A 20,532-nucleotide genomic window follows, 5' to 3' on the forward strand; every position below is an offset into this window, starting at 1 on the left:
CTCGACCTCTCGACCTCTGGTATGAAAACGCCATCTTCTAATTACTGACGGTCATTTGAAATGGCCACCACCTCAGTGATCGCAGTTCTCGAGGGAATTCCTCGAACGGAAAATTTTTTTCCATAGCAAAAAGAGGAATGTTCAGAACATACATAGGTCTACTAAGTTTCGTATACATCGACTGTATAGTTACTGAGAATGAGGTGACAGAAATTCGCACAACATTTTTTTACAAAAAGACCGTTAGTCCGATCGAAAAGTTGTTCGATAGCAAATGGGGCTCCAAGGTGATCAAAGTACACCGTCTTTTGTGATTCTGTGAAAATATCCCTACGCCGGAGAAATGTGCCACATATAAAAGTTCACGCCGGACGGACGACGACCGGTTATCCCCGAATCCTACAGCTCCGCTGACCTTCAGTTATAGCGGAGCTAAAAACTGGGTTACCCGAATCCCATGGCAGCAGTGTCGTAGGAAAATGCTAACAATTATCAAATATCAAGCCTATAAGTTTAAACGTTATTTCTAAAGCCTGGCTAACACAAGGCGACGATTTTTAGTCGTCGGTAGCTCTGCCACCGGTTCTGCAAGCAACCGTTGAGAATCGATCGCTTGACGTCTCCCGTGTGCTATCACTGGCGACGGAGAGGCGATTATCTTTCCCGCCCAAACAGGCGTCAAACTTTTGAATTAGTTTTCTTAAGTTGTTATGCCGTGGGGCATGCGCAGCGCTCGCGGCATTTCCTACGTGGGCCGCGGCCACTTCCCACTCTCTGGCGCTCATTTTATTGCTTGATCCTTGGAGTAATCATTTGACTACTCCAAGCTTGACCATAGCTGAAATATAACCATGTAGCTTTTGGGCGAATCGAAAGTTCAGTGGCCATCTTTGAGTGGGAAAAGCGGGAAAGGCAGCCGGAAAGCCGGAAAAATCTAACTATACGTGACAAATCATCGAATTGTCGTATTGTTTAATTGAAATTACAGCGAAAATACATTCATTCTACAGTACTTTTTTGTACAAAATTGGAGCATGTCACTCCGCTGGAGTATTCGATAACATCGAATACATTAGAGATCCAGTCGGCTCCAGATTCCGGTCGGTTTTTAGTAGGCCTAGTGCTAACGTAGACTGGTCGCCTGTCCAATTCTGCGCCACCTGCATTCGCAGTCAGAATAGACTTCTAACTGATGGTAGAGACCGGCAACCAGTCTATTGCAAACGTTACCTTCCGATCAAAAGTCAAGGTCGTCGGACTCGTCGCGCAAGCAGTATTCGCACAGTATTCACCAAATACCGGGTAATTATTAAAATAACTTTTGATTTCTAGGTAAACGCTATTGCTAAAGTCACTGTGGTTAGGGCCAGTATCATTTTGTTGACGACCTAACCAAATGACAACTCACAGTTAACGTTATTTTATTGAATTGGGAACCACATACACACACAAAAAAACTGGCTTGAAATGGTAATGCCGGTAATTTAACTTCCGGATTCAGCATCTGCTTAATAGCCTACGTTGCTACATCCAAATGTGGCATAGGCCTACGTAATCGGAGAGGGAGATAAGTGGATGTCAGGTGTTTGTCTCCAGTGCAGATAGTCAGTAACCTGTCTGTGGTTTAGTTTCACGATCGGATATTTTCACAAACCACAGTCAGGAATGGGAAGGTCATTTTTGTATGAAATCTTCGTCAGCCAATTTGACTGACGAGTAATTTGCCTGGCATTTCATTGTTTCTTAAGATATCTGTCTAATTTTTGTTGTAATCGACGCACAACAGATTCGTAGTTTGTCTGATACCTATAACACCTCACCTGACGATCTTAATCCATGTGCAAATCGGCCGTAAAGTGAGAGTAAATTTCCGTCCAGTCAACAGCTGCCATTTTGAAAATTACTGGAGGTGCTGGCACCTGACTGAGGCCAGGACAACAGCACAAACTAACAAAGCGAAACGACGAAATTAAAAAAAATTAAGAAATCAACACTTATTCACATTTTTCTTTTACCAGAAATTTATTATTTCATTATTTGTTATGGAAAACATGAAGATTTGATATAAAAGTTGGAAAACCATCAAAAATAAAAATTGTCGTTTCGTCTTGGAAGTTTTATATAAATCCTTGTAGGTCCCCTTGTCTTATCATGCCACATGTGCAATACAGAGAAATGGCGGCCAATGGCGAAATTTGTGGAGAAATTAATTAATTTCTCAAAATAATGTTGATTAATCACTCGAAACATACATAAAATTGGATTATTTCGAAAGGTACCTGTGTTAGTTTGTGAATTAAGCTATTAATTGTGGACTGAAGTGAATAGAAAGTATATTTTTGAAGTGTTACTTTTTTCAACCGTGTTTTGGTCCTTGTCATCCCTAACGTTGGTATAAGCCCATCCGATTATAAAAAGCTTACCACCAACGATTAGGTAACTAACTACAGTGCAGAGGGCCAGTACACAGGGGCTCGTTACGATAGCTGGGGTCCAAAATCAAAGATTTGACCCAGTTTCCTAGGTACCACCTATAAAAAAAGAAAAGGGAGCTAACATTTTGACATACTAGAATTGACCTTCTCATTTCAATCGCTCATAACTTCGTAACCCATTGACCGATTCGCTCGAAATTGATTTCGTTTCATTCCTAAGAGGTTACTTTTTAGTTTGAGACCTTCCGCGACAAAATCGGATAAGAGACACCCGAGAAATCACAACTCAAATCCGAAAAAACGAGTCAAAATAGCCAAAGCCGGAATTACTAGGACGTCTCGGAGTAGTCGATTCCCGACGAAAAACAATGAGTTGACGCGGTTCCCGGGCATTAATCTTCACATATCATACATCGCTGGAAAGCTTATGAACTGACCTTATTGAAAAATGCGTTTATTTGATAATCCGTTCCGAAACCGGCGACAAGCGAGGTGATAATACGCACCGAACCGATAAATAAGCACTTTAAGCGTCACTGAACCGCCATTGAGGGTGTGACGTCACGGGCTCAGAGGACTGATAAATTCGCGATACGTGATTGGTCGACTGAATATGTCAATTATCTAGCGTTGCATGCTGGGATTTCTAGTCTAATTAAATTTCTAGTCTATCTCTTTTAGTTTAAGAGATATTGAAGTTTGTTTACATGAAATAGCCTATTGCCTTCTTAGATCACAGTTTTTGTGTATTGAAACATGAAGACACTTTTCGCTCAAATTTTCAAACTTCAATTTGCGATATCTCGAAAACTACAGAAGATAATTCAAAAATTTAAAAAGCATATTGTTATTTGAGCCCTCCCCATTCCAACTAGCTTTCTTTCAGTAAGATTGGAGCTATTTGAATTTTTTATGGATATAGCTATCAAAGATTTGACCCAGTATCCTAGGTACCACCCATAAAAAAAGAAAAGGGAGCTAAAATTTTGACATACAAGAATTGACCGTCTCATTTCAATCACTCATAACTTCGTAACCCATCGACCGATTCGCACGAAATCAGTTTCGTTTCATTCCTAAGAGGTTACTGTTTCGTATGAAAGTTTCCGCGACGTATAAGTATAGGGCCTATATCGGATAAGAGACACCCGAGAAATCACGACTCAAACCCAAAAAAACGAGTCAAAATAGCCAATGCCGGAATTACTAGGACGTCTTGGAGTAGTCGATTTCCGACGAAAAACGATGAGTTGACGCAGTTCCCTTACATTAATCATCACATATCATAGGCCTACATCGCTAGAAAGCTTATGAACTGACCTTATTGAAAAATGCGTTTATTTGATTATCCGTTCCAATACCGCTAGTCGCCGGTATCGGAAACAGATTATCAAATAAACGCTTTTTTCAATAAGGTCAATTCATAGGATACCTAGGATACTGGGTCAAATCTTTGATTTTGGACCCCCAGATATTGTGACGAGCCCCTGTGGTCAAGTTGGTTAGCTTCAGGACTGTCCTCGTCGTCGGAGCTGAACCTGATTCCAATTTTGATTTTTAGGCCTACTGTTCACAGGCACCTCACACAAAAAGCTTTTGATCCCAGTATCCTAGGCACTATTAAAAAAAAGACAAGGGAACCAACTCCATGCAGATTGGTCGATAGGTAGGCCTGATGTCACTTCAACAGTTTGTATTTTCGTTTGCTATATCCATAAAAAATCCAAATTCCAAGTGGTTATTTAACCGTATAAGGCAAAGTAATTACTTCCGCTATTTTACCATACATTATTACCATATACATTGTATTAACTAAAAAAAGTAACAATAAAATCATCATCATCATCATTAAAAAAAATTATCGGGTTAAGGGTTAGGGTTTCAATAGGGTTAGTGTCAAGAGGGTGAGAAGAGGGTCCAGAGGGTTCCGTTTTACCCCTAGGGATATGATTAAGGTAAGGTGACGTACTATAGATAGTTAAAACATTCGGTTGCTTTCCAGCGAGCTCGGTGGTCTAGTGGTATGACGCTGCGCTAGTAATTTACTGGCCAGGGTTCGAGTCTCGCTCTATCCGCTCTATTTTCTCTAACTCTGTTCTCTAACACTTTCCTTGAATTTACTAAGTCGTGCACCCCTGTGCGCATGCGCGGCGTAAATCAACCAATCAGCGACGATGAAGCAAAAATATATTTCGTAATTTGTTTTTTAGCCCACTTGGGACTTCTTTTCATCTGTTGTCCATCCGTAGATGAAATACAGTGATTTTGGGAAGTTTTGAAGATGCTTCAAGTTAATGTCTCGATATTTGGGTTACACATGTATCTACCCTAGACACATCTTCAGCCCAAAAACTAGCCCTGTCAGAATCAAGATAGCCGACTAGCAGCCATTGTTGTTCGCCAAAATCAGCACTTTTTACACGTTTTGAACTTTTTGAGGGAAATTTTGAAGACGCTTTGATCAATTACCTTGATCTTTCGTATATAGGCCCTATATGAATCCCCCAAGGGCCCATCAGCATAACCAAAATTGGGTCGATCAGACTCAAGATAGCCGTCCTATGACCTTTTCAGTGCCCAAAAATGTCAAATTTTGGCAGAATTCTGAGTCATGTAGCTTCCTACTGGTTTGCCATTTCTCATTGCAATTGCTGATGGGTATTCTTTGGATAGGGATGTTTTATACCTGAGACCGGTATTTTTGATAAGCCATTTATGACGCAATTGGCGGCCATCTTGGTGTCATCACTATCCAGTGCTCATTTGTAGGTGGGAAAAAGTTTTTCGACATTATATTGATACCTAAGCATATTTTGTTACCATAATGAATTAGAAAAATGTAGCTTATAACGTGTTCTACAATTGTGGTGAGTTTCAAGGTCATTTGATTTTGTATATGGCCACCAGGGGGCGTTGAATTATACAATTTCTTAGTATTTCTATATTTTAATTCTACCAATGTATATTTTGTTACCACAATCAATTGCAATGATGTAGCTCATGATATCGTCTATGATTGTGGTGAGTTACAAGAACATAAGTTTTTCTATATGGTCACCAGGGGGCGTTGAATAGTAGAATAACTTAGTATATCCTTATAAGATTGGTACCTAGGCATATTTTGTTACCATGATCAATTATGAAGTTGTAGTTCAAGACATGTTCTATGATTGTGGTGAGTTTCAAGGTCATTGGGTTTTGCATATGGTCACCAGGGGGCATTGAATAGTAGAATAACTAAGTATTTCCATATTAAATTGGTAAAAAGGCGTATTTTGTTATCACAATTGATTGAAAAATCGTAGCTGCTGACATGTTCTATGATTGTGGTGAGTTTCAAGGTCTTTGTATATGGTCACCAGGGGGTCGTTGAATATTGAAATCGTTAGATTGTTGAGGATTTGAAACCACTCCCAAGTCTGATATAAAAGTCAGACCCTGACGTGGGCATGCCGGTGGAATGACGAAGCTATCTACGATGTGTGTAGGGCCGGCGTGAATTTCATCAACGGCTACAAGCGGTCAATATGAAAATGTGTAAACATATAATTTCAATATTCAAACATTTAGAAAATATGTTTGATATTAGGAGTATGCAGGTTTCGTGAGATTAGCAATTTATAATAGCATAGCTATCATATACGGCTCCGCGTCCTCTGATGGCATGTGTATTAGGTGACAATTCAATTCAATTCTTTATTGATCCTTATTACATTGAAATTTCGGGATAAAATTCCCAAATTCAATAAATAAAAATTTTAAAATAAATTAATACAACATACATGACACACGGGTAATTCATACAGAACAACATTAGCATGTTATTTTAAATGACAATGTCTACTTCAACCCACCCAGACTCTAGGATATCGAGTGACAGCCAAACCCGTGGCCCGGGCTGGCTGGCTAGGCCACACGATATGCTCGAAGTCATGATGAAGCAGACATCAGAAGAGCTCGTTCTTCAACCATGGAGGCAATGAAGTTGCAGACCAGCTTAGAGGAATAAGTAAATGAAGTCGGTCGCAAGTTCGCGATCAATTATTGAGAATTTTCAATAAAAAAATTTAAACCACTACTAGAGTAGAAGACCCGCTGTATCATCTACCCAATCGCCAAATCTCATCATTCCCCAAATTTCTTAAAACTTCGATTTCAAATTTGCAATTCCACATTAGCTTAGCCCAGAAATTATACATTTTTTTCGCAGGCATCAAATAATTTTCTAAAATTAATTTTCTTGTTGGAACTTCTAGTCCACTTGTTAGGCCCCAACAGACCTACAAAATAGATTTTTGGAATTTTCAAAAGATTCATATTTTTCATTATTGACGAGTGGAGATGTCATAGGGGTGTGGTTTGCCACTTTCTATTCAATGAAATCACATAGTAGACCACTTCATAGATGTCTGTTAGCCTCTTCACTTCAATTACCCATCTTTGGTTTGGGTGTGAGGAATTTGAGGGGTGATAGCTGGCAAAAGGTATCTTAAAACCTTGTGGAGAAAATGTAGAAAATTTCTGAAAATTTCGTGCAAGCAGGCGCGTTCGGGTGCAATCTGACACCGATAGGTACTGGTTACCATTCACTTTGCATGTATCGATTTTATTTTGCTAAATTTAGTAAATGCAGAACATGTGCCAAGGTTCGTCGACTTTTGAAAATTCAAAAAAGGGGGTTCGTTCGAACTATCGAACCCCCCTAGGGACGCTAATGAATAAAACAGAAATATCTTATATTTAGGCCTATGTTGTTTACAGTTTAATTCTCTAAGCCTTTATGAAAATGATGAGTGATGAAACAGCTTCGCTTTTGCCTGTGATTGTATTTATGTGGCGAAAACCTACTGCCCACCACGCACAGCTATTTCTGAACTTAAAGAACAGTTCAATTGTTCTAAAAGATATTAGCTAAGCTGAGACAATTACAGGGTACACTAATAATGAAATGATTCTAGCTAGTAGCAGGCAATCTTATTAAAAGCTAGTTTGACGATCACTAGTGATAGATGGCTCTTGCGATGGCCTACAATCAGTAGTGGTTGCTTTAGAATGATCGTTTCAGCTAATTTCTCATCTTTTAAACATTGCCGTTCATGTCATATTTAACTACTTTTTGCCTACGATTATATCCATATTTTTTTGCAAGCCAGAAGCCAATCGATATGGTCCATAGTTAGCATAATAAAGTTATAGGCCTAGGCCCTTTTTGATATATAGGGCCTAAATGAATATAAACGATGTATGAAATAAGTTGATACAGCTTAATGAAAATCCCTTCCATTTACATAACTTAAAGTGACTTGACTAACTCATTACTTTTTCAATATCTTTAGCTTGAACTCAGACAACCTGATGGCGTTTTATAGATCACTGAGGATATTCAATTTCAGAAGGTAATCCTGAATTTCTTTAATTTGCTATCAATGTATAAGAATACTGTAATTGGTATTGTAGACTTTCTCAAATTATTCATCAATGATTTTTGATCTCAAGGATATATGTGTCCCCATTATGATACGGATTAGGGTGAAGAAAATATGCTGTCGAATGACATAGTGATAGCTTTCTTCTTTCTATGGATCCGGTATCAAGTTTTATACTTCCCTCGAGACAGGTGCAATAGAATTATACATGTTTGTCCTTTGCCACCAGTGTAACCTATTTGGTATAAGTCCAAGTTATAGTCTGTTAGATAGTCTTTTACATATGACCGTAATTTCCATTAGGCCTAGTGTGTTCTCAAAAATCATTTTGCGCACGTATTGGGTGTTGGGGCAGTTAGAAAAGTATGTTTGTGTACAAGGGAGGGGGGGGGGGGGGGTAAAAAAACCAGCTGAGAAATTAGGAAATTTTTTGCGTATGTACTAATTGAACCATTCCTAAGTATTTGTTCAATAGAAGCAAAAGGTGAATTCCTCAGTAGAAAAGGTTTGACCTCAAAGTGCCTATTTCTCTATGTATGGTCGCCTTTTTCAAAGAAATAATTTTGAGAAACCATTTATTAAACCTGGATTTAAAACTAAATGTTTTATCTTAGAATATGCCCAGTATTGTCTGCGTGTGTACTAATTGAACCATTCCTAAGTATTTGTTCAACGGAAGCAAAAGGTGAATTCCTTAGTAGAAAAGGTTTGACCTCAAAGTGCCTATTTCGCTATGTATGATCGCCTTTTTCAAAGAAATATTTTTGAGAAACCATTTATTAAACCAGGATTTTTAAAACTGTAAATGTTTTATCTTAGAATATGCCCAGTATTGTCAGATGAAATACTGCGGTCCTTCCTTGTTCACACTGTGATTGTCAGTAGCAACGTAATTTCTCCATCATTCCTTCCTGTGATTAGATTAGCCACGATCCTGTCGACAGCTTTGATGTTAAACAGGAATATTGGTTGTGTATAATTATTGGTGATTTGATGACTGTCGAGTTATTATTGACTGATGTATGTTTCTCTGTATTCGATTTCTGTTTCACCTCTCTAACTTTACCTGTGAGAATACAAATTTCCGTTATAATGTGGGAAATATGGCTTAAGGGGTTTCCTACAGAGTGTAGTACATAAACATCCTTTAGGGGTTTCAAAAATTGACCACTTCTCTCCTTCAGGTAGTGTTAATTGCAAAAAACTGATCTGCAATTTGTGACAGCAGCATTGACCTTAACGCTAGCCTTTCACCTTTAGTACATAATGAGTCCTGCAAATTTTATGTGAAATTATAGCCCCTAACCCTTTTCCACCTAGTTCAGAAGAGTTCCAATGTTGTAAGCCTATAGTATTGACAAAATTCCCAGTGGAAATTTACTTTTCACTTGACATGATTACCTGTGCAATCTTATCTTGTAATCATGTCAGTATATAAATCGGTTCCCAGGCATAATATTCTTAAGGCTATCTTATTTCGAACTATGCAAGATACGCTGACAACTGAGATATCAGTAACAGGTTGATATCCAGTCAACCTGAGTGGGTTTGCCCATGTACTCAAAAGATGTACATGTACTCAAATCTTTGGTTTGCCACAAAATGGTAAACTCGAAGCAGAACTCATTTCCAGTTAGTACGGGAAAAATACTAGACTTTAATCACAACCCTTCTTAGGTTCAAGGGATACAGTAACAAGATAGAACTTTAGTACAAAATCTAATATCATCCTCGGCAGCAACTGGACTTTGAATATGTGGCAGTTCTGTCAACTCAGGTCTGTAGGAAGCAATTTTTCATGGGGAGGCCACCTACCTAAAATCCGCCAAAAATACCAGATGCGAAGATTAAATAGAGTTACAAAATCTGTATTCTCAGATCATTTACGGCTTTATTTCATGAACTATTTTACAAACAGATATGACTTACATTCCCTATTGCATGACTTTTCTAATACCTAAAAAAGTTAGCAAATTGTCCAAGATGAAACTAGTTTTTTCCCTTTACTGATATTATTGGTTGATGTGGCTCCATTGCTGATTGTCCTGTACGTATATTTATCTGCATGTTAAACGTTTTGAGAGTGTGATTTTTTATTGTACGTATAATCTATGTACAGATGTTGAATGAGATTGATAAGGCGTGTTCACACGATGTTGTTAAGACCAGTCCAAATTTGGCCTGGTCTCACTTGGACCAGATCTAGTGTTCACACACGCAATAAATCGGCTTCAAATTTTGGAGCAGACTAAATCTGCTTAATTGTTCTGAAAATTACAGAATCTATCATAGATTGATGTTTCCAGATATATGATAAACTGCAATCATCAAAATCTTTCAAATAAACAAAAACAATAGGTATTGAATGGCAAAATCAATCCGCTGATCATTGAATCATTTTCTGTTAAATTCATCTCGATCAGCGCCAATACAACTTTGCCGAGGTGGAAGCCCAAAATGTAATGTTACATAAAAATATAAGTCGGTAAAATATTGGGGCGGCTGGAGCCATGGCTGCTGCGATGGCTCCTATGGCCCTGCAACTCCGTACGTACCTGGAATGACATATGCATTATTGCAAATGAAATCCTTGGACCTTTAGTATACATCTATTTTGTGTATACATATTGGTTACTCCAATTTTTTGTGTAATTATATGTGTTGTTTCTGTAGGTGGTTTAATCCTGTTGACAGTTAGTTGCTAGATCTGCTAATTGCTCTCAGCTGAGTTGTATTGCGGGGCGACATAAGCATGCCTTAAAGAGTCTGGTTGATTAAGGATCAGAATTTTTCGCTGTAAACATCATGCCCGCTACAGAAAGAAAATCAGTTGCTCAAACATTCCTTAAACTATCTATTTATTACACCACCAATGCCTTGTGCAAATGTAATTAACCCTTTTTGTGCATGGAGGTTTGTCGAAAGCGGGTCTCAAATTGCCATGGCGGCCCCTGTTATCCAATTATTTTAGGACATATCTTAAGTGATATGATGATAGCTGCATTCACACTAGGATTTCAGTACGGTACTAAGCTTCACACAAGGAAATTATTCGAGGCCTATTCGCGGCTTATTCAGTTCCGTACTGAAATTCGTAGCATATTAAGCGCGGAACCCGATCTCAGTACGGAACTGAGCTGGCCGCGTATTTTCTGTAGTGTGAACGCAGATTCGGCACTTAAGCGTAAGCGCCGAATCTAGTGTGAACGCGGCTTATGTCACCCTGGTAGGTCCGGTCATTTTATTTTACTAGTGTGCGCTGTCCGCCTTGTACTTTTCTATTGTGAGTGTTCGGCAGACATCTGGAATTTCTTGTGAGTGCTCTACACTCATCAAATAATGTGCAATTTTTAGGCCAGCCGTAGGCTGAGCCTATTACTATACAAATGGAGCGAATTTAAATGACATGGTTTCCAGAGTAAAGGCTCTTTGACCGTGCAACTGAGCATATATTCATACAAATCTTTCATTAGAGCATTATCCATTCTCCAACCCCTATGAAGCTGAATTTTGAAAGAGGGCCTCGTTAAAATCTATATGAGCTTTTTCGCGATAATCTGATCGCAAAAATATCTGTTTTAAAAAGCCAATGAGAAAGCAAAGACTCTTCTATGATTGGCTTAGCCGCAGAGATCAGCAGGTTTTCACGTGAACCCGCGTTATCGTCTACCGTTTTACTTCCGGGTTTTATTTTAAGATCTAAAATTGTATTTCAATATCAATTTCTGTGAAATCTTTAGTTGATTTGGTTTTTGGGAGGAATATTTTTATTTGCACTACAGAAAATATCATTGACAATTGTGCAAAGTCCGGGAAAAATAGCTTTTTCTCAAATCAGATGAATGACCTAGATATGCTAATTAGCCATGTGCTCAAACTGCAAATTCAAGTTCAATCACATTCTATTCTGCAAAAAAATATCAAATCCAATTCAATTTTACTTTATTGAAGAAGGTAAAGCAGCAAATCCAATTCATTTTTGTTTTATTGGGCAAATTTCAGAAACTTCAAATCTCTTCCGCATTCAAATCAATAAGACTAAGGGAAAAGATTTATCTGAGGTATTTGTTCCTGCCAGGCTGGCCATAGTGCCCCTTTGGGCTCATGCTCTAAAACCTTGTTAGTGTAATCGGGTAGGCCTAAGTCCATGGATGAAACCGATCAAAAATCAGCTTTCTCGTTTTTCCCATATTGCCACCACAGCAGACATCTTGAATTTCTTGTAAGTGCTCTACACACATCAAATAATGTGCGATTTTAAGTCCATCAGGGTCCATCAGATTCAAGAGACCATCTGGTAGCCATGTTTGGTTTGAATTCCTGGAAAAAAAGTAAATGGCCTGTTCCCTAATGCTTTTGGTTCTTGGGCTTCATATTCGCCAGTTCACCAACAAAGCAACGATATGACCGTTATTCTTGGTCTGTCTGCTCTGTGTATATAGCCTATGTGTCTGTCTGTCTTTCTGCCACTTAGATTTGTTTATAGTGGTTCAATCTTGATGAACTTGGTTTCAATAGTAGTATGGGGTCTAGTTGTGCAGTGCAGAGAATGAACTCAGTGCACCACCTAGTGGCGTAACTAAGCACTAAAAACTCAGTTTTACAGTGACATGACCTTGAAGATGACCTCATAACTCTGGAACTGGGTCGAAATTCTGAAATTTGTCTTGACAAAATTTAGCTATTCGCCCTAGGTACAACATATCCGGAATGCAATGGGAACTAACGCGTCGTAATTTCGGAGTTTGTGCTTGAGCCTGAGCGTGAGAACCGCTGTCACCTATGGCTTGTCTATATATTACAGTGGAAAAGTGATGTGCAAGGAAATCATCTTCATCACATAGAACAGGTTTTTGGATTACAGTTTTGCTAATCCTTACCCAATGTTCCTGCCTGCTCATAAAATGTACTACAATTGTAGCAAGAATAGCTGCAGCAATTTAAAGTAGCAAAACAGTTGCTAACTACCAATAGCAGCTAAGATATGTTATGAATGTGAAAGCGTTTTTATCAATTAGAGCAAAGGAAGATTCTGACTGTTTTACAAATATATAGACTATGTAGATTGTGATATGGACTTTTCTGATCAAGAACATGTATTTTAAATTTCAGTTAGAAATCATTTCTTTCATGCCTAAACTCATTGAACAAGTTCTCAACTTACAATCCAAGAACAGTAGTGCATAATTTTAAGACAATTAGATTTAAAAAAGCTAGTATTTGAAATGGAAATTTTGTGGTAAAATTTGAAGAAGTCCCAGGCCTATAGGCTTATTGAAATTTAGAAATAGCCTAAGAAAATGTAATGTTTTTTATCTATGCAAGCTGGCATTCATCATCAATGAAAAATGAGAGAGAGGAGAGATTCAAAGTAAACAAAAAAAACTTGAATTATCATGAACTTCAACTAAATTGATTATGATACATTGTGTTTTTTAATTTAGTATCGTTGAAAAAAGTTTATTCGACCATTATCTTGATATCAAAGCGTTTGTGTAGTTCAATTGAGTTGACGCACCTATCGTCTCAGATTTGTCAATTGGTTGTAATGGTAGTTTGATGTCAGGGTAGTTAGGAATCCATGCCATTAGATGACCATGTGGTATTATCTCACCTAAACCAATGTCCACACAACTGAGTAATTGATAGATTGCCTTGTTAGGTCTGCGATGTCAGTACTGATGTCAGACTTAGACGACTGTGTACGGTTTCTCTAGAACAAACTAATTTTCAGCGTTCTCGCATTACATGTTTGTGAAATTAGTATAAAACGACTTAATGTGCTGATACAGAGTATGGAATTGATTAATTAACCACATCATCATTAGTATCTCATTTAAGATATATTATGCATTATATATCTGTGTTGTATCATACTGAAAATCAATATTATCTTTATCTTTTAAATTCCGACCTCACACTTCCCTTGGCACTGGTCATTTGAACATTATTCTACTGACGTCTGGCCATTGTCTAGTTCGACGAGTATAAATTTGCATTCCTTTATCTCTCTTGCTCTCTTTTCCAATAGCTCTCGTTTTCTCGGTGAGATCTATATATCTCGTCTTGATATCTCCCAGCATTTATGATAAATTAAACTTCAAATCATTTTATCATTGTTTATGTTGGTAACATCTGACTGGAACCTTGTATAAGTGCTATAGTCTGTTATCTCATTTATGCCATTTTTCTGAAACATACATACTTGGAATGGAAATGGAATTGCAAATGTTTTAAAAAGCTGTACTGTCCTGCAATATTTTCCATCTTGATTACCTGAGTAAATACTGTGTGATATCTTGGTAATGATTAATTCAAGAATGAATATCGTTTTTGATAAATTTTTCAACGGGTAGAGGGTTAAAACAAAATATTGGTCTGGAACGTGCTAACTAACAGGTTTTTTGGTCGATGTACGTATAATCTTCCATTCATTGGCACAGGCACACAAAACTTGTGCCGGAATAAGCTTGATTAAGCAGTACATATCGGCTCATCGGTACCTACATTTGCAACAGGACAATATGATCAATTTTTCTCAGCTTGATTGAATGTTCCCGTCGTGGTACACTAAATAATCGATGATGACAGTTCAGCTCCTGTGAAAGTCCTGATTGTCCTGATGTTGAAATTGGTATAAGTAACTTGATTTTATATGACGCCTGGCCTTCCTCCATGTTAAATTACGATTTGTCACATGAAACAATTACAAAATGCTTTTCATTTGACAATCCCATCAGCATCGTCAAAATGTTTTCATTTCCTTTGCTTTTTTACCCATCAGTCATTTCATCCAACCCTGGCCTTCAAAGATCAACTGAGTTCAGTTCTATATTTGAAACTAAACTTGTAAATATCCAAGTCAGTTGCATAAGTTATTGTAAAAAAAACATTCTACATTCATTTAACTAGTTTTGGAGTGCCCCTGGATCTCTAGTTTTGAAATGGGGAGCCTTTCCCTGGATAAAGTGAAAATCCAACAATAGAATTAAAAAAAAACTATGAGAGAACCATCCTCCCTCGGCAGGAATTCGAACCTGATGGCATTGCTATGCTCATTGTATAATCGCGAAGGCAAATTTCACGGAAGAACTATAAATGGGAAAACCGGGGCTAAAATAAAACGGGATTTCTGATTGGCTAATAATGACATCATCTAAGCTGTGCGCATAGCTGCGCACTCAGTCTAGTGTGGCAGGGTTTGGTACTGTGGCTATCTCAATGCCATCAGGTTCAAATCCCTGCCGGGGGATGATGTGAGGGAACCTGACGTTTTGACTCAATTCTTTGAGCCATTATAAAAATCTGATTTTGAAAAAGGCGCATAGAATTGAGTCAAACCATCTGATTCGAGTTTTTAGCCCACTCAGGACTTAAGTCCCAGCAGGCTATTGCGTTCACTTTCCGTCCATCTTCTTTCTGTAGACGGAATCCAGTTATTTTGGGAAGTTTTGAAGACGCTTCAATGTAATGTCTTGATATTTGGTTTATACTTGTATCTATCCTAGACACATCTTCAGCCCAAAAAACTGGCCCTGTCTCTGAATGGACCGTTAAATGGACCAATCAACGAACGTTTTACTGAACAAGGAAGTATTTTGCAAATGGATATATGACGTCATGCGCAACAGCGCCAGTAATGAAATCACACTTTGCGAGGCCAGGGGGCTGGTGGAAGCGAGTTCGGGAGTGATGCCGGACCCCTGGCAAGCGAGGATGATTAAATTGATACCTAAGCATATTGTGTTACTATAATCAATTGGAAAGTTGTAGCCCATAACGTGTTCTATGATTTTCGTGAGTTTCAATGTCATTGGTTTTTGTATATGGCCACCAGGGGGCGTTGAATGATACAATATCTTAGTATTTCTATATTACATTTGTACCTATGCATATTTTGTTACCACAATCAATTGTAAAGTTGTAGCTTATGACATCATCCTATGATTTTAGTGAGTTATTATTTTTATTAGATTTGTACCTAGGCATATTTTCTTACCATGATCAATTGCAAAGTTGTAGTTCATGACATCGTCTATGATTGTGGTGAGTTTTTGAGGACATTGGTTATTCTATATAGTGTCACCAGGGGGCGTTGAATAGTAGAATAACTTAGTATTTCCTTATTAGATTGGTACCTAGGCATATTTTGTTACCGTGATTAATTGCAAAGTTGTAGTTCATGACATGTACTATGATTGTGGTGAGTTTCGAGGTCATTGGGTTTTGCATATGGTCGCCAGGGGGCGTCGAATAGTAGAGTACCTAAGTATTTCCATATTGAATTGGTAACGAGATATTTGTCATCACAATCAATTACAAAATCGTAGCTGTTGACATGTTCTATGATTGTGGTGGGTTTCAAGGTAATTGTTTTTGTATATGGTCACCAGGGGCGTTATATATTGAAATTGTTAGATTGTTGAGCATTTAAAACCACTTACCAAGTGGGCATGGTGTCCCTGGACTCCTAGTTATCTAAGATTCCATTTGGGGCGAAAAGAGATCCACCAGGTTTGCTTATAAGTGATTTGGTAGTCTGCGTTTAATTTCATCTACATTTCGGTTAAAATCAAATGAAATTTTCTCTTATATATATCAATATAGACTATTAATGAAAGTGGTTGAGTGGGCCTTGGTTTTGATTTTGCCATAATCTATTAAGGTGTCACCCGTGGTATTATGTAAAGTTTGAATAGAATTGGTTTGTCGTCAATGTCTTCCCTTTGTATGAGAGAACTGATTCAAAAGTTTTTTCTTAAAAGAATACCAGTTTTATTGTTCACAAGCAAAAACCCATCCAAGAATGGGCTTGAAATAGAAATTAATGAAACGTCTCCAGGGCCAGCACTAGGATTTTTTATAGGGGGTCAGTATTATCACAAGCAGAACTATATGCCATACTTATCACCGTATTCCTCGAGCACTGAAATGCTGTAAAATAGTCTTAATTTTTGGCGCACCGTAGATTTGCCTATGCAAACGGTCTGATGAAGCAGTTTTCATAGAAAAGGCACAAACATTGGCTTTGTACCAAACGTGTTGATTTTTGGTGTCCTGGTTTGGCTTAATGAGTTCTTGAGCCCAGAAAAATTCCATAGTGATCGAGTTATTTTTAGGGGACTTATTCTTGAAAAACCCTGCTTTTTAGCACTATGGTACATTTTTTACATATGACAATTTGCATACTTGGAATTGAAATATATAAAAGTTCAATCCTGGAAGAATTGCCGTTTTTTGTGCTACTCATATCGACCCCTAAATTTTCTCGCTTCTATTTATCTGAGTTGACCTTGTTACCTGAGCTACAATGATTGTGATTGTCTGTTTGTGGGATATACAGGAAATTCAGGGAATTTTGGCACTTCTGATGCAGTGTTTTCAATAAGAGCCAGGTCCCGGGTCCCAGACCAGTCTGTCGTTTTTTAAGGACCCACCTGTTTTTTTCAAACCAGCTTTCATTTCAGTGACTGTGACATATTATGGGACCCTCCTGTTTTTGGAAGGGCCCTGGCTTGTTAATTTTTTACTGAAAACACTGTGATGTAATTGGGAAAGCCAAGTGTGGAACCCAAAACAAAATGGCGAGCATTTCATTCGCCTAGGTATCGTATGTTCGCTTATAATTTCTTCGGTGTTACGATTATAACCGAGTAGGCTATTCAATTCAGTATCCGAACTAGCAAGTATGACGATACCAATGGAGTTTTGGCTTAGATTTCTCTTGTCAATGCCATAAAGACCTGCTAACCCGTATGGTTTAACCGCAGCCGTTGGCTTTTTTGTGAACCTTGTTACTGCTCTACTCAATTCAATTTTAGTATGTTCTTAAGGTAGGGGCACACGAGCATATTTTTTCGCCCGATCGCGGCGAATTTATAAATCGCCCGAAAAATTCGCTCGTGTGGCCACTCACAGCGAAGATGATTTCGTCGGCCGACTCGATCGCCGTACTGAAATACGCGGCTTATTAAGTACGCGAATGCGATTCCGCGCCGAAAACCCGATCTCAGTACGGTACTGAGCTGGCAGCGTATTTTCTGTAGTGTGAACGCAGATTCGGCGCTTAGCTAGCCGCGTATTTACATCCGCTTAGTACAAAACACTTAACACTAATTACACTCCCCTCTATCAGTGCACAGGGTGACTACTTTACTGGGCTTACTAAGTGCCGAATTGCCGACTCGTAGTGTGAACGTAACTGGCTGTGTAAGCGCAGTATTTTGGTGAATTCGGCACCAGTGAAGTACGGTACTTTGTAAGCGCAGAATCTAGTGTGAACACGCTTTATGATAGCTACATAGCAGAATGCACAAAGCCCAGTGATTATTTGGTGCGATTTTAGTGTAACTGAGAAATCGCTTGAAAATTGCAGCAACTCGTCGCTCGTCTGAGGGTTCACGCGACTGCAACTGAATTCAGTTTTTTCAATAAGTATTTTGCATGGATTATCATGAATAGCATTGATGGGAGAAATGAAGAAGGTTTTGGCGCTCAGGCTTCCGTGAGACCCTTATTCTTGTACTGTGTACACGTGCGTGGTGCCTGCCTGCGTGCCTGCGTGCCTGCCTGCCTGCCTGCCTTTCAGCTACTTGGCTTGTTTATAGTGCATGATCTTGATCAAACTAGGGTTTTTACAATGTTAGCATGGGGTTCTAGTTATGCATTGCCAAGAATGCGCCCAGTGCACTGCCTGGCGGCAGAACTAGACACTAAAGGCGGTTTTTCAGCAAAATGACCTTGAAGATGACGTCATAACTTGAGTTATAGGGTCGAAATTCAAAAAATTTTCTTGGAAAAAATTAGCTATTGCCTCTAGATACAACACATCCAAAATGCAATGGGAACTAACGCAGAGTTTGAGTTTCAGAGTTCGATTCTGAGCCTGAGAACTATTGTCACCTATAGGTTGTTGAAAATTAATTTAGATAGTAGATCAAAAATCGATTGGATATTTAATACTTTAGGAATTGATTGAATATGTTCTATTAATTATGCTAGGCCTATATGTTAGGTCTACATGTATGTATGCTTTTGTAAATGTGCTAGTAGTGAAAGTCCCAAGCTGGCTGTCCATTGATAAATATTATTGAAGGCAAGAGATTCTTAGTAACTATAGATCATTTAGATCATTTGAGAATTCTTCGTCTGACACCAGGCTGAAGTGGACTGTTGTCTGTGACTCTGATGACTCTGGTCACTGTTTATGCCCTTTCACGTGGGATAGCAATTCATACTGCCGTGTGTACCCCCATAGCCTGTTGCTTGAGGTTGCGTTCTGTCAGGGATAGCTGGTGTTGCATTTCCTCATTTATCTGAAATGCCTGGGCTAATAAAAATCGAAATTGAAAAACGCTAAAAAGCATTGCAAGGTTACTAGTTCTGCAATCAGCAATAAGCTAACACAAACAAAACTATTCCTTAAAAATTGAGTTTATTCATTTTTTCCTATTAGGCCTACTTAAATTTTTCTTTCTATTTGCCTATGTATAGAAAATATTTTGAAAAAATGCTGGGCAGTCATACAGCTTTTTAGAAATCTATCTAAGTCTTTTGGTTGAATGGCTAGTTTTATTTCTGTGCCCCAGATTGAGAATTATGGCAGTAAGATACAAATTTCTGAAAATAGAATTATTTGTGCGTCTTTTATTATATTGACATTCATTGAACTCAAAATCATATATAATGATATGCTTAATTGAAGTTTAAGATGTTAACTACCTTGATTGGTAAAATAGTAATTAACATCATACATGATCTATGTCCGTGAAGATGTAGGATTTGAACTCCTCTTCAAAGTGCAATGTATCCGGTCTTGATTATCACTAAACGGTTTATGTCATGGGAAATCTCACATTATTGGTTTCATTAAAACATGAATCTCACATTATTTTTCATTATTGGTGGTTTGTTGCATGCCTGAGAATTGAATGAATAGATTGACTTGTACAAGAACAAAGCAGTGTTCCTCATTTTTTTCTCCAAGAATCAATATGAAGGAACCAATTTATTGAAATAAATATGTTTCCATTGAAATGGGTTGAAATCTTTGAATTGCAATTATATCTTAGTATTATTTCTCTGTTTGATGGCCGCTGTTGAATGCATCAATGGAGAAAAAATAGAAAGTGACTGTAGTGGGGCTTTTAGATCAATAAAAACTTGATCAATAAACCAACAAAATTGATATGGCATTCATTCTGTTGGTAGCACTGCTAGTATTTGGAAACCTTGATGTATGTAAATGGTTAAAACCTTGATAGTTTCTGAACGATCAGATAGTTTCTAATCATAGATTAATTTTGATACAAGACCGTTTTTGCAAAAGTTGAAGGCGGGCCACACACCTGCATCAAAGTTGCTGCAATAAATATGATGAATAATTTATCAGCGACTTTGACACCGAAAACCTTCCCGCACACTAGCAACAATGACGTGGCTCCATGAGCTGCATCTTGCACTAATGTAGGTCACGTGGCCAATTAATTGATAATATGATCTCGACGCATGCGCATTGAAACAAAATTTGGCTAAATCCTGTGGCATTGTCGCAGAATTAGGCACACACTCAGGCGTACTTACCACGGCGCATCAAAAATATCAAACATGTTAGAAAGCGGCGTCAGAGCCGCAAGTGGCAAAAACGCCTAAGAAATTCATGCGCACACTTG

At 38.2% G+C, this 20,532-nt stretch overlaps 1 protein-coding gene across 3 annotated transcripts in view; it reads left to right on the forward strand.

The window, feature by feature from the left end:
- The first annotated feature begins 1,251 nt into the window (after nt 1-1,251).
- Nucleotides 1,252-20,532, forward strand: part of LOC141906740 (3-hydroxyisobutyryl-CoA hydrolase, mitochondrial-like) — a 63,411-nt gene continuing 44,130 nt past the window's right edge. The window contains exons 1-2 of one of the 3 annotated variants that reach the window (XM_074796050.1): nt 1,252-1,302; nt 7,772-7,831. In XM_074796050.1, coding sequence (XP_074652151.1) covers nt 7,791-7,831 — 41 coding nt within the window. In that variant the 5' untranslated portion in view covers nt 1,252-1,302; nt 7,772-7,790. Of the gene's footprint in view, nt 1,303-2,142; nt 2,276-7,771; nt 7,832-20,532 lie in introns of those variants that run through there. The other 2 variants (XM_074796049.1, XM_074796051.1) reach the window with 2 other exon arrangements.

The sequence above is a fragment of the Tubulanus polymorphus genome, chromosome 6 (genome assembly GCF_964204645.1).
Source record: "Tubulanus polymorphus chromosome 6, tnTubPoly1.2, whole genome shotgun sequence".
Taxonomy (NCBI): Eukaryota; Metazoa; Nemertea; class Palaeonemertea; order Tubulaniformes; family Tubulanidae; genus Tubulanus; species Tubulanus polymorphus.